At 47.9% G+C, this 13913-nt stretch overlaps 1 protein-coding gene and 1 long non-coding RNA gene across 2 annotated transcripts in view; one reads left to right on the top strand and one right to left on the bottom strand.

Moving 5' to 3' along the window:
* LOC150042059 (uncharacterized) overlaps positions 1 to 13913 on the bottom strand; it is a 272005-nt gene that overhangs the window by 181578 nt on the left and 76514 nt on the right. The gene's annotated exons all lie outside the window — the stretch shown is intronic.
* LOC150042061 (C-type lectin domain family 4 member A-like) lies at positions 9749 to 12396 on the top strand. The gene is made up of 3 exons (XM_090325156.1): positions 9749 to 9991; positions 11222 to 11337; positions 12246 to 12396. Exons 1-3 carry the CDS (start codon positions 9749 to 9751, stop codon positions 12394 to 12396), a joined length of 510 nt encoding a protein of 169 aa, XP_090181282.1.

The following is a 13913-nucleotide window of genomic DNA, read 5'->3' as shown; positions in this document are numbered from 1 at the left end:
GAGACCTTGCTGCGTCCAGCCTTCTTTTCTCTGTTTTAGGACCACAGTGCACTTTCTTAAAAACAAAACAAAACAAAACACAGACATACAGGGGGTCAGCCAATTTCTACTTACCTCCGGAGCCCTTTGCTTTTCACCTGGGCATATTTTACAAAACAGGTTGTTAAAGGAAAACCACTGTTTCTAGAAAAAAGCAATCTTTTATCTCAATAGTATAAATATACAAATTATTAGGAATTGGTGAAAGACTTGGGAGCCTTGGTTGGGTGGTTCCCATGAGCATATTTACTGTGGGGAGATTATGAAGAAACCTGTATTTGAAGCTTGTATTTGCCTGATCCTTATTAATTTTAGTAGCCCCAATTGTTTTTTCCCGTCTATGCGATTAGACTGTGGCCCCTAGAATTGGGGGAGCAGTTCCATGTCAATTTTTTCATAACTAATGCAGTCATCATAGAATGTCACAACATCCATATCTTGTCTCTCCCTAGAGATTATAGGAGCAGCGGCTGAATGGCTCTGGCCAGAACAGGGGGCATGCCAATTGCTAAGATGCTGCTAGGCCAGCTACACCCAGGAGCTGGGCCTGCAGCAGTTTCTAGGCCGGAGGCCTTTGCTTTTCTTTTCCAAGCCCTTGGCCGGGAAGAATTCCTTGACTAAGCATTTGCTGTGTTACAATCTCATTTGGCCTGCACATAAAAAGCTTCATTTGAGAGAGACTAGCCCTCCCCCATAAGTTAACTGGGATATTTGGAACTACATAGGGCTGAACTGTGCCTTTACTTCCTTCTTGATCCTCCCATGTTAAAACTTTTGAGCTCTGGAGAGGGTTGGAAGACTGGCAGATTCCTTTTAAATGTGTTAATGAGGGGGTAATAAAGCCAATTGAGCGATTCTCTGTCCCGGATAAATAGAGACAGGGCCGTCCTGTGCAGAGGCCATGATTTTTATCTCACCTGTGTAATCATTAACAATTATGCCAGGTGAAATATTAAGTTCCTGAATAACTGAGCTGCCTCTTCCTAAAATAAGGCCAAATACATTTGGCGGCAGGGGCCCAAACACTCCGGTGCATAGGAGCTGGGTTCCCACCTCAGGGGTTAATATGTATGGGTGGAGGAACAGAGGTCAAGTCCTGCGCTCCCTGGGGTGGCCCCTATGAGGGATGAGACACTGCAGGGGCCGCCTGCTGTGGGGGAACAAATCTGACTGCCCCAGAAGTTTGTTGACTGGGGTCCTGAGGCTGGCCCCTCCTGTAGTTTCCCGCCAGCCCAGAAGTTAAAGGTTTTCCTTGAATATCTATCTTGGAGTGGCACTCGGGAAACCCAATGTCTGCCCTTTTTACACCGAGGACAAAAGGGCAGAATTTGTCCCTGCTGTGGGGAGTTCCCCGGAGCTGAGTTAGTAGTTTTGGGCTCTGGGCACTCCCAAGCAAAGTGTCTGGCCTGGCCTGAAGGCAGTTAAAACACAGGTGCATTTTTTCTGGGTGTAACTCTTTGAGTTGCTTGGTAGACAGTGTTAGCATATCCAAAGGCCAGATGTCTAATAAACTCACTCTCAGTTTCATCCCTACCAGAAATACGTTCAGCGGCTTCAGTAAGCCTCCCCACAAATTCATTATAGGGCTCTTGCGGTCCCTAACGAATCTTGGCAATGGAGGAAAAAATGGAGCCAGGGGAAGGTATTGCTTTCCAGGCCTGCAGTGTGGCAAGCTGGGCCTGTAAGACCCCCGACTCAGCGGGACGTCTTCCAGACGGAGCCCCCTTCCCAAGGAACAGCGAGTCCACGCAGTCGGATGCAAACAGCAAGAGGTTTATTCAGGAACACGGGCACCCGAGGCGACAAAGCCTCCTAGAAGACTTTGCGCGCCGAGGCTGGGGAGAGGGGAGTATTTATGGGTAGCAAAAGCACGGTTACAGAAGCAGAAGCATGGTTACAGTGTAGGGATTGGTTAATTCAAATAAGGCTAGGAGTTCACTCTGGGGAGTAGTGGAATTTTCCTCTCAGCTAGAAGAGGGCTGACGTGCCTTGCAATCTGGTCACTAGATGTTTTTCACATGTCCCTTTCCTGGAATTTCCCTGCTTTATCTGGATACACAACGTTATCGGCCCCAACCGCGAACATCCTGCTGGCTGTTTTTCAACTTCTTTCTTTACTAAGTTGCTATTGCTGCACAGAATAGAGGTGCCTTTGTTAAGCAATAGCAATTATAGTCAAGGCCTCACTAATGACTTATTAGCTGCACTTCTCAGGCCTGTGCTAACAACTCAGGGGAAAACCTGGCTTGCCATTCATTAGTGTTAGAGGGAGCCTGTCCTAATAATTTTTTAAGCGTCCACTTGGCCTTTTCTGGTTTAAGGACATTGCTCCTTCCTTGCTCTCGACATCTTTCTGTATAATCAGCTTTCCAGGAAAGATATTGACCTCGGCCAAGAACTGCCTTTGCCAGGGTTTCCCAATCATAGATAGTGAGGTATTATGAGCACAAGGTTTCCAACAGAGACAGAGTAAAAGGGGCAGTCGGCCCATAGGAGGAAACAGCGTTCTTTAGTTCTTTAATTTGTTTAAATCTGAAAGGCCGATAATTATTTTGGGCTCTGAGGATTAACCGGGGGCCTCTTTCTCCCTCTTCTTCTGACTCCTCCTCACTCTGATTATCAGAGTGCTCTATTTGATCTCCTTGAGGGGAGTCATTTCCTGACTCCCCTTCACTCCAGGATTTCTGCCTCCTTGTTTTGGTTGTCACCACCCTGGGGTAATTTTAATCTGAGAGGGAGTGACTGGACAGACAAGTAAGGGAGGGGCCTGCTGTTTTACCTGAGACTTGTGTGGATTCTTTAAGGGTCTAACTTTTAACTGGGAGGAGATGTCCAAATCAAGCTGACACAAGGCCTGCAATAAGTTAGCCTGCTGTAAGCTTGCGGGGGGAGGAGGGGTCAGAGTCTCCTCGCAGAATATCATTGAGGGGCAAAAAGATATTATTAGGCAATTTTCAATAAGGCCTGAGCCATTGAATATCTAAGGGTATGGAGGCAGTCAACACTACTTTGACTTTATCAGGAGCTATTTGCAAGCCAAGGTTAAGAAAGGCCTTAGAAAGTAGATCTGGCCTGTCTTGAGCTGCCAACAAAATATCATCAGGGTGTAGTGGAATTGTAAAAAAGCAATCTTTAAGATCAATGATCATTTTATCTACATAAAAACAATTCCTTGTCAAACACATTTGGTAAAGGCTATTTACAATGTACATGGCCAAGCATGCACTAGTTATAGTTTCAAGCAGAAAATGTTCCTTATTTGACCACAATTGCAATAATTACATGAAAATTCTTATAAAAACATGAATCTTCTTAATCATTTAAACAGTCCCCTACTCTTTGCCATTTAACCTCATTAATCGTTCCCTCTTTGGGGAACCAAGGACATAATTCTTCGAAAAATGCCTTTGAATCTTTCTTTTTAACCCAAGTTCCTTGTGTTTTGAATGAAGCCTTTAAGCCTTGAACAAACAACTCTTGCTTACTAAGTTTCTGTCCCAATTCGTCGAATTTCTCCTACCTTGGCAGCGGACGCAGGCGGGTACTCCTCGTCCTCTGAATTTGGGGTGGCTTGGACTGCGCAGTCCTTCTTCGGTGGCGACGGCTTTAGGCGGGGTTCCCGTGCCTCGAGCCCCTCGTTGGGCGCCAATCTGCCCCGGTCCGCGGGGTTCAGTCAACTGAGACCCGAGAGGGAACCATACCTAAATGAGTGGGACAGACAAACACAAAGAATGAGACCAAGACAGTGCTCTGATCAAGGTCTGTCTATTGAAAGTCAGAGGGGGTTTATATAGGGCTCTAAAGCAGGGGCTAGGTTCAGTAGAAAAAATTTTCCTCAGCATGAGTCTGTGGGAACAGGACATAGGCAATTTGGTCACTAAGATAACGGATCTGTGAGAAAGATAGCAGGTCTGTGAGAAAGATAGCAGGTCTGTGAGAAAGATAGCAGTCCAGACGTTTCTTAACACAGATCAAAGCAACTTAAAGCATTCCTAAGCCTATCATATTAAAGTCCTAGGCAACAAGTTAAGAGACCCAGAGGCAGTCTCCAACAAAATGCCACCTCCCCTGGCCAGGACTGGAGCCCAGGGCCTGAGTCCCCGCAGCCTCATCAGCTGGGAATATTCTGCAGGAACTGCCGCCTCCCCTGGCCAGGACTGGAACCCAGGACCTGAGTCCCCGAAGCCTCATCAGCTGGGAATATTCTGCAGAAACTGCCGCCTCCCCTGGCCAGGATTGGAGCCCAGGGCCTGAGTCCCTACAGCCTCGTCAGCTGGGAATATTCTGCAGGAACTGCTGCCTCCCCTGGCCAGGACTGGAGCCCAGGGCCTGAGTCCCTACAGCCTCGTCAGCTGGGAATATTCTGCAGGAACTGCTGCCTCCCCTGGCCAGGACTGGAGCCCAGGGCCTGAGTCCCCGAAGCCTCATCAGCAGGGAATATCCTGCAGAAACTGCCGCCTCCCCTGGCCAGGACTGGAGCCCAGGGCCTGGGCGCCGTCCCTGAGCTTTTTCTCTCCAGGCTGGTGCTCTACCTCTTGAGCCACAGCTCCACTTGGGCCTTGGGTTTCCAGCCGTGACTACAGGAGGGTGCAGTAAGGCCAGCGGGTGTGGGTGAACTTCGTGGGACGCCTTCAGCCCTGCATAAAGGCCGGAAAGAAGAGTCTCCCTGTCATTTCCCTTTCTTCAGCCTTAAAACTTGAAGACGTTCTTTTTAATCAGATGCCAACATGCCACCCGCTGAGGCAGGAAATGGAACAGTTCTATGAAATCATCATTTATTTTATGAATTTCATGCCTAGATCACTAATTGAACACAGGAAGTCTAGCCTGGCCCTGGTTGACGTCTCACTCCTGTCATCCAGCCACACAGAAGGCTGACAGCTGAGGATCACAGTTCGAAGCCACTCTAGACAGGAAAGTGTGTAAGACTCTTATCTCCAGTGAATCAGCAAAAAGCAGGAAGAGGAGCTGTGTGGCTCAAGTGGTAGAGCGTCAGCCTTGAGCCAAAAAGCTCAGCCATTTTACATGGTAGACAGGCACTCTACCAACTCCTGGCGCCCTCTAGGTGTGTGTGTGTGTGTGTGTGTGTGTGTGTGTGTGTGTGTGTGTGTGTGTGTGCTCAAGGCTGGTACTCTACCACTTGAGCCACAGTGCAACTTCAGTTTTCTTGTGGTTCATTGGAGATGAGAGTTTCAGGGACTTTCCTGGCTTTGAACCATAATCCTCAGATCTCAGCCTCCTGAGTGGCTGGGATTACAGGCGTGCATCACCAAGCCCGGCTTCTCCATGAGTTTGAATAAGAAGACATCTCCCATCTGTTCATAGACAACTACAAGAAACAACAGTGTGTGCAAATTTTACTGTAGCCACAGTAACATAAGTAGTGGAAGAGCATGCAGTTATATCTGTAGAAATATGATGGGCATTGCTCTATAGATTGTATTTCTTAGTAAGTCAGTTAAGCAGCTATTCCATGCGAGAGGGACCCAACGATAGAACGTATTGTAATGAAAGTAGAAGCCATGATTGCAGCTGTGTGAAAGATTCTCCCAGCAAGCACCAGGACAAAGGTACAAGTAAGGGGTTTATTTCGTTGTACTTTTATTTATTCTTTGGAGGGGGAGGTGAGTATCAGAATTTGAGCTCGGAGCCCCTGGTAGCCCAGCTCAGGTGCTCTACCACCTGGGCCACGCACCCCTTCCAACTTTTTCATTCTGATGAGTTTTAGAGATGGAGTGTTGGGGAGGGGGCTGAGGTGGGCTTTGAACTGTGTACTTCTCGATTTCAGCCTTTGGAGTGGCTGGGATTACAGGCGTGTACACCAGTACCCGGCTTCCATGTCTTTTCCTCTTTAATTCTTTCCTATTTCAGCAAATTCATGCCCGCATGTCTGGTTACAGACAAAGAGGAAATGTTATAAGTTTTCCACGAACTTCCAGTCGTGGCAGGAGAGTCGAGAATCCTATTCCATGAGGAAATCGAGTCTCTTGATGATCGAGGACAGGGCAGAGCTGGTAAGAAGTGGGTGGTGGAAGTCAGCTCGTGGAAACTGGACAGCTCGTGTCAAGACTCTGGGCAAACCTCAGAGGAGGCTCTGTGGACAGGTTGAACTTGATTTCTTTCTCCCACAGGAGTTCATCCAGAATGAGGTGCAAGGTGGGGTTTATTTTTGGATTGGATTACACCTTCCTGACACCCAGAAGACCTGGGCCTGGCTGGATGGGGCGGCCTTGAACCCACAGCTGTGAGTTTGTCATTGGCTTTTCAAGGCCCATGGTGGAAACTGCACACAGCTCACTGGTGACACCTGCTGGTGGGAGGCGGCACTGCAGCATGAAGTGTGTCAGGACATTCTTCTTCAAGAGTAACAGACCCACCCCTGGTGCTGTGGTGTCATGGTTGTGTGTTATTCCACAATCGTGCCCGCTGCAAGGGAATGTGTGGACAAACTCATGGCTAGTGAGGTCAGCCAGGCTCAGAAAGACAAATGGCTCTCTCTCTCTCACACACAGGCAGAAGCTAGATCTAAATATACCAGGATATGCTGGGTGCTGCTGGCTCACGCCTGTCATCCCAGCTACTCAGGAGGCTGAAGATGGAGAATCGTGGCTGGAAGCCAGCCCGGGGAAGGAAAGTCTATGAGACCCTTATCTCCAAGGAACCAGCAAAAAGGCAAAACGTACAGCTGTGGCTTAAGGGTAGATCACATCAGTCTTGAGTGAAAAAGCTCAAGGCCAGTGCTCAAGCTCTGAATTCAAGACTCAGGACCAACACCCACACACACACACAACCCATTCCTTCACCCTGGCTTTCAGGCCAGGCACCAGAAGCTCCCTCTTGTAATCCCAGCTACTCAGGAAGCTGAAGATGGAGAATGGTGGCTGGAAGCCAGTCCACACAGAAAAGCCCACACGACTTGTATGAGTGAGACAATAAATGAGCTGGAGCGTGGTTTCAGTGGCAAAGTGGCAGTCCTGAGCCAGGAAATTGAGAGTTCAAGTCCTGGTGTCAGCAAAACAATGTGTAATGTTGTCTATGGCATATTTCCATGTTTTAAGCAATCTAGCTTGGAGAGGAGCTGGTGAGCAGATGCAGGGAACCAAAATGGGAGAGGAGGAAGAACTGGGCCCTGGGCCAGCCTGGGGGGTTTTGATCGTCTTTGTCTCCCAGATTTCAGGTCGCAGGCCAGGCAGGAGAGAACGCCTGTGCCCTGGTCACACACCAGGGCATTTTCTCTGAAAAGTGCGCCATTTCCAGTCACTGCATTTGCCAACAAGAGCTTTCTTCATCCACGGCCACGAGGGACGTCTAGACTCCCCCAGGTGCCTTCTCATGGAACACTTCACTCCTGTGACTGTGCTGGCTGATGGTGGCTCACGTCTGTCATCCCAGCTGAGGTCTGAAGATCGCAGTTCACAGCCAGCCCCGGGCAGGGCTGAGAGACTCTTATCTCCAGCAAACACTGAGAATAACAAGAACAATAATACTCACACCAGAAGCGGAAGTGGGGCTCAAAATGTCACAGTGCCAGCCTTGAGTGACATGGCTAAGGGAGTGCATCCAGGCCCCAAGTTCAAGTCCCAGCACCAGGAAAAAAACACCCACAAAAAAAGGGGGAAAAACCTTGATGTAGAAAGAGAAGCCATTAGGTGAGAACCTTCTAGAACCTTCCACCGCTGAATTTACACAACTCTGGGCCCTGAGCACTCTCTTCTTAGAACCTTCTAGAACCTTCCACCACTAAATTTACACAACTCTGGTCCTGAGCAGTGTCTTCTTTCCTACCTGGTCAGATCTCTAAGTCTGCAGTGGAGGTGTGTGCAGCCTTGTACATCCTTTCCAGAAGATTCCTTGGCTTGCTGACCTCCTGTCTAATTTACTACTTATGTCCCTCTTCCTTCTGTCCCTCCCTCCCATCCTTTTTCCTCCTTCTTTTCCTTCCTTCCTCCCTTCCTTCTTTCCTTCTTTCTTTCCTTCCTTCCTTCCCGTCTTTTCTCTTGGAGTTTGTTTATGTCCTTATTCCACTCAGGATCCTCTGTTCAGCGCAGCCTTCACCTGCATCCTCCTGCCTCCACCATTCAAGCACTGAGACTACAGGCAGGGGAAACGACACCCGGCGTTCACTTGTATTTCCTAATGTGTCGTCATTGTAGGGCACGGGTGTGTGCTTGGGGAAACATAAACACTTGTGTGATCCCATGAGCCTGGGTGGCGAGAATACCAGTTCCCTGCACACGATTCCCCTGCTCGTGCAGGTATTTTACAAGTAATGTTTGTTTTGGCCAGCCCTGGGGCTTGAACTCATAGCTTGGGCACTGTCCCTGAGTGGTTTTGCTCAAGGCTGGTGCCCTATCACGTGAGCCACAGTGCCACCCCTGGCTTATTTTTGGTGGCTCACTGGAGATAAGAGTCTTCTGAACTTTCCTGCCCAAGCGTCTTCTGAACTTTCCTGCTGGCTTTGAACCGTGATCCTCGGGTCTCAGCCTGCTGATTAGCTGGGATGACCAGAGCCTGGGGTCCCAACCAATCCACTCTGTGTCCAGCTGTGCATTAAACAGCTGCATGGAAATACACAATCACCCTGTGATGACAGCAGAGCCTGAGCCCCGCCATTCCGTTCTAACCCCATGGGGAACCTGCCTGGGGGGAAACTGAGGCAGGCCAGCCATGACATTTGTTGTTAAAATCTGTGCACATACCACTTATTAAGGAATCTATATCTCTATGTATCTACCCAATACATATAATAAATGCATAGATAGATTTAGTTGGCTTTCATCATATCTTTCTCTAATCTGCAAATCTTCTGTCTGCAACAATAAAGGAAAAATGTGTCACAATCTCTGTGTTGACTCTGAGTGTGACAGATCGAGGCTTTATTTTTTTTGCATGTATTCATGTTCCCTGAATGAACTCAGATAAAAGTGTTTATTTGACCAGGAAGTCTTGGGCTCTCTGGTCGCTGCCATCTCTCTGTCTCTCTACCTCTGGGTTTTTCTCATTTCTTGGGCCCCTTATCCCACAGTGAGACCTTATGTTGTGGTGAGCAATTCTTCCTCAATTTCAACATTGTTTTGCCCCACCTCTTCCAACCATAGAAACGTGACCACCTCCTCCTTATCCCCCTCCTTCTCTCTCCCTCCTCCTCTTCTTCTTCCTCCCGCCTCCTTCCTTCTCCTTCCCCCTCCTCCTCCTCCTCCTCCTCCCCCTCCTCCTCCTTTTCCTCCTCGTCCTCCTCCTCCTTCTTCTTCTTCTTCTTCTTCTTTTTCATGGTAGGGCCTGAACTTTGGGCCTGGGCGCTGTCCCTGAGCTCTTCAGCTCAAGGCTACCGCTCTACCCCTTGAGCCACAGTGCCACATCTGGTTTTCTAGTGGTTAGCTGGAGATGAGAGTCCCTTGGACTTCCATGCGCAGGCTGGCTTTGAACGGTGATCCTCAGATCTCAGCCTCTTGAGTAGCTAGGATTACAGGTATGAGCCCCTGGCACCCAGTCAGGCAATCTTAATCTATCTTTTTTCTTTCCTTCTCCTTCTTCTGTTGGTTATAAGACTTGAACTCAGGGCCTGGGCTCTGTCCTTGAGCTTCTTTTGTGCATGGCTGGTGCTCTACCGCTTGGGTCACAGCACCACTTTCAGTTTTCTGGTGTTTCCTTGGAGATATTAAACTTTTCTGAACTGTGATCCTTGGATCTCCGCCTTCTGAGAACCTGGATGACAGGCGTGAGGCGCCAGCCCCCGGCTTTCCCCTTTAAATGGATTTTCTTCTACTGGGATCAGAGGACCTTCTTTTTCCCCAATAAAGGAAAAGCCTGGCGTTGTTGCCCAAAGAATTGGCACTCATTTGGTTCCCACTGCTATGTCATGTCTGGTGATGCCAAAACGTGGAAGGAGAGCAGGAAGGCGTGTTCGAGGATGCAGGCCCATCTGCTGGTGGTGAACAGTAAAGATGAGCAGGTACTTTCTCCCCACAGAATATGCAACCTTTGTCCCTTAATTTTGTGTGTGTGTGTGTGTGTGTGTGTGTGTGTGTGTGTGTGTGCCCATCCTGGGGCTTGAACTCAGTGCCTAGGCACTGTCCCTGAGCTCTTCAGCTCAAGGCTGGCACTATACCACTTCCGCCACAGCTCCACTTCTGGTTTTCTGGTGGCTCATTGGGGGTGAGAGTCTCCTGGACTTTTTTTGCCTGGGCTGGCTTTGAACCATGATCCTCAGCTCTCAGCCTCCTGAGTAGGTGGGATTAGAGGCTTGAGCCTCCGTCATTTAGCTTCATCTAAATTATATAAATTGCTAAGGAAATGGAAATATGACGGATCTAATTTGGTTAGTGGTATGCGATGTACATATATCAAGTTATCATCCTATATTTCCACAGAATCATACAATTAAAGTTAACCATCAGGCCTGTCCTAGGGGTGTATTGTTCTCATTGTTCCAGAGGTGAAGTATAAGAATGTTGTGGCTGGGGCTGGGAGCATGGCCTAGTGGTAGAGTGCTCGCCTAGCATGCACAAAGCCCTGGGTTCGATTCCTCAGTGCCACATACACAGAAAAAGCTGGAAGTGTTTCTGTGGATCAAGTGGTAGAGTGCTAGCCTTGAGCAAAAGAAGCTCAGGGACAGTGTCCAGGCCCTGAGTTCAAGCCTCAGGACCAACACACACACACACACACACACACACACACACACACACACACACACACACACACACACTGGTCACAGTAGCTCATCACTGTAATCTCAGCCACTCTGGGTATATGGAGGAATGAAGATTATGTCCAGGACAAAAGCACAAATCCCGACCTGTGAGAGAAGCTAACACCAAACGGGCTGGATGAGTGACAGGTGAATTGAGTTCCTTGAAAGTGTGAGGTCCTGAGTTCAAATCTTAGTACCATCACCATTAAAGAGAGAAGAGAAGAAAAGAGAAGAGAAGAGAAGAGAAGAGAAGAGGAGAGGAGAGGAGAGAGAGAGAGAGAGAGACAGAGAGAGAGAGAGAGAGAGAGAGAGAGAGAGAGAGAGAGAGAGAGAGAGAGAGGAGAGAGAGAGAGAGAGAGAGAGAGAGAGAGAGAGAGAAGAGAGAGAAAACACCCAATTGTTTAAAAGGAGTGGTTATGACAAAAAGAATTCTGTTGAAGCTGCGTATTCTAATGCTAGGACCTCTTTTATTTTCATTTTTAATGGATCTAGGATTTCATCACCAAGCATCTGGATAAAGAGTTCTCTTATTACCTGGGCTTGTGGGACCCACAGGGTCAGAATGACTGGCAGTGGGTAGATGGGACGCCGTACAACCTCAGTGCCACGTGAGTGCAGACATCGCAGAGGGGGCACACGTGGGGAGGGGGCCAGCCACGCGCCAGGCATCTGAGATGCCTCCCTTTATTGAAAAATAAGCAAAGTATTATTATTATTACTATTATTATTTTAGTCATGGGGCTTGAACTCAGTGCCTAAACTCTTAAGCTCAAGATTAGTGCTCTACCAATTGAACCAAAGCTCGACTTCTGGCTTTTTTTCCTGGTTTACTGGAGATAAGAGTCTCCTGCACTGGCTGGCTTTGAACTGAGATTCTCAGCTCTCAGCCTCCTGAGTAGCTGGGATGACAGGCGTGAGCCACCGGTGTGTGGCTTCAATATTATTCTTTCTAATGGGTGGTAAAATTCTACGAAATTGCTCAATTTTAAGTATTGGGCACTGGGTTAAATTACTTTCTTGTTATTTATTCACCACAACCCTCCCTGTGAGACACACTATTAATTTTCTTCCATTCAACCTGAGGAAATTGAGTTTACAGATTGGAGATTTCCTCTAAGATCTCCCCCAAAATGTGCTCAGATCCTGCTGGGTTCCTCTGTCCCCAGAATCTCTTTATCATGTTATCACAGCAGCAACTCAGGTCCACTGAGGTCACAACTTACTATTGACACATTCTGTCAGGCCCCAGTGGCTCACACCTGTAATCCTGGCTACTCGGGAGGCTGAAATCTGAGGATCCTGGTTCAAATCCAGCCTGGACAGGAATGTCTCTGAGGCTCTGATCTCCAAGTCCTAAACCCTAAAAAGTCCAGAAGTAGAGTTGCAGCTCAAGTGGTAGAGCAGCAGCTTCCATTGAAAAAGCTCAGTGGCTAAGCCCTGAGTTCAAGCCCCGGGACTGACACAAAAAAAGAAACCAAACTAAAAGAAATGTCCTCCTCCATTTTCTCCCTTTCAGATTCTGGCCCAGGGGTGAGCCCAGTGACATGGAAGAAGCCTGCGTTGGGATGAACGCTCCAGAGTATTATTCTAGAATATGGGCCTGGAATGACATACGCTGTAGTAAAAGGCTGCGATCAGTTTGTGAGATGGTGGCCGTCTATTTCTGACCACAGTGGTGGTGGCTCCAGTGTCATCGCATGTGTGAGAGAAGCCTGTGGTCTTGATATCCACCAGGTCCATTTTTCTTTCTTTTGTTTGGTCCTGGGGCTTGAACTCAGGACCTAGGCGCTGTCCCTGAGCTTCTTGGGCTCAAGGCTAGTGCTCTACCACTTGAGCCATAGCTTCTCTTCCAGTTTTCTGCTGGTTCATTGGAGATGAGTCTCAGGGACTTTCCTGCCTAGCCTGGCTTTGCACCACAATCCTCAGATCTCAGCCTCCTGAGTAGCCGGGACTGCAGGCATGAGCCATGGGTGCCTGGCTTTATTATTATTATTTTCCTGAGGATTTTGCCTGCATTCTGGAGCACAGTGGAAACCCTGTGTGCACACATGGAAGGCATGGGACATCCCTAATTCCCAGGTGCTAAGGGGGTCATTCACTCAGCCACGCTTCCTTCATTTAACCCATTTTTGTTGTTGTTCCTTTGGCTTTTTTGGATGTGTAACTGAAAAATAAAATTGTATATATTTCATATACTATGAGATGATAACTTATGCACCATTTCATGGTTGGTTGTTTTTTTGTTTGTTTCCCACCCTGGGGCTTAAACTCAGGGCCTAGGCTGCTGTCCCTGAGCAGTTTGTGCTCCAGGTGGGCGCTGTACCACTTGAGCCACAGCACCTCTTCTGGTTTTCTGGTGGTTTCAGTGGAGATGAGAGACTCGTGGGTTTTCCTGGACTTGAGATCCTGTTCCTATTTTCAGTGGGTTGGGACCTTATTAAATCACAAACTGTGGGCTGGGAGTTTGGCCTAGTGGTAGAGGGCTTGCCTAGCATGCATGGAAACCCAGGTTCGGTTCCTCAGTACCACATAGAAAAGGCTGGAAGAGGTGCTACAGCTCAAGTGGTAGAGCTCTAGTCTTGAGAAATCCCAAGGAAAAAGCTCAGGCCCAAAGTTCAAGCCCCAGGACTAGCAAAAAAGAAAAAAGAAAGCAAGAAAGGAAGCAAGCAAGCAAGAAAGAAAGAAAGAAAGAAAGAAAGAAAGAAAGAAAGAAAGAAAGAAAGAAAGAAAGAAAGAAAAAAAGAAAGTCACAAACTCTGTCTGGTGGTAAAAAGTCTGAAGTTAATTGAGCTGACTGGCCGGGGCTAACTCAACTGAGAAGTGAGCAGCCCCGAATTCACAAAGTGGGGGTTTATGAAGACAAAGAGCACATATAGACACACTGCCATCCGAGTTCTGAGGCCTAATCTTTATATGGCAATCACTATAAACGTCAAAATTGACGTGACCATGTCAGCAAGTAGGATGCGGAAGTGGAACTTAGAACATATTTTTTTGGTTGATTTTTAGAACAAGTGGCCATATGATCTTGGTATAACATCATTCTCCAAATTCTTTTGTTGCGGTTTCCTGCTAAGTTGTTGGGCTGTTTGCCTGAGGTTTCTCTGATAACTCTCTTTCTTTAATCTGACAGTTTATGCTGACAGTTCTCATGAATTTTCTTTTTTCACCCATTTCCTATTGA

The sequence above is a fragment of the Megascapheus bottae genome, chromosome 37 (assembly GCF_031878675.1).
Source record: "Megascapheus bottae isolate mThoBot1 chromosome 37, mThoBot2.hap1, whole genome shotgun sequence".
In the NCBI taxonomy this organism is placed as follows: domain Eukaryota; kingdom Metazoa; phylum Chordata; class Mammalia; order Rodentia; family Geomyidae; genus Megascapheus; species Megascapheus bottae.
This window is presented reverse-complemented; position numbering and strand designations above follow the sequence as displayed.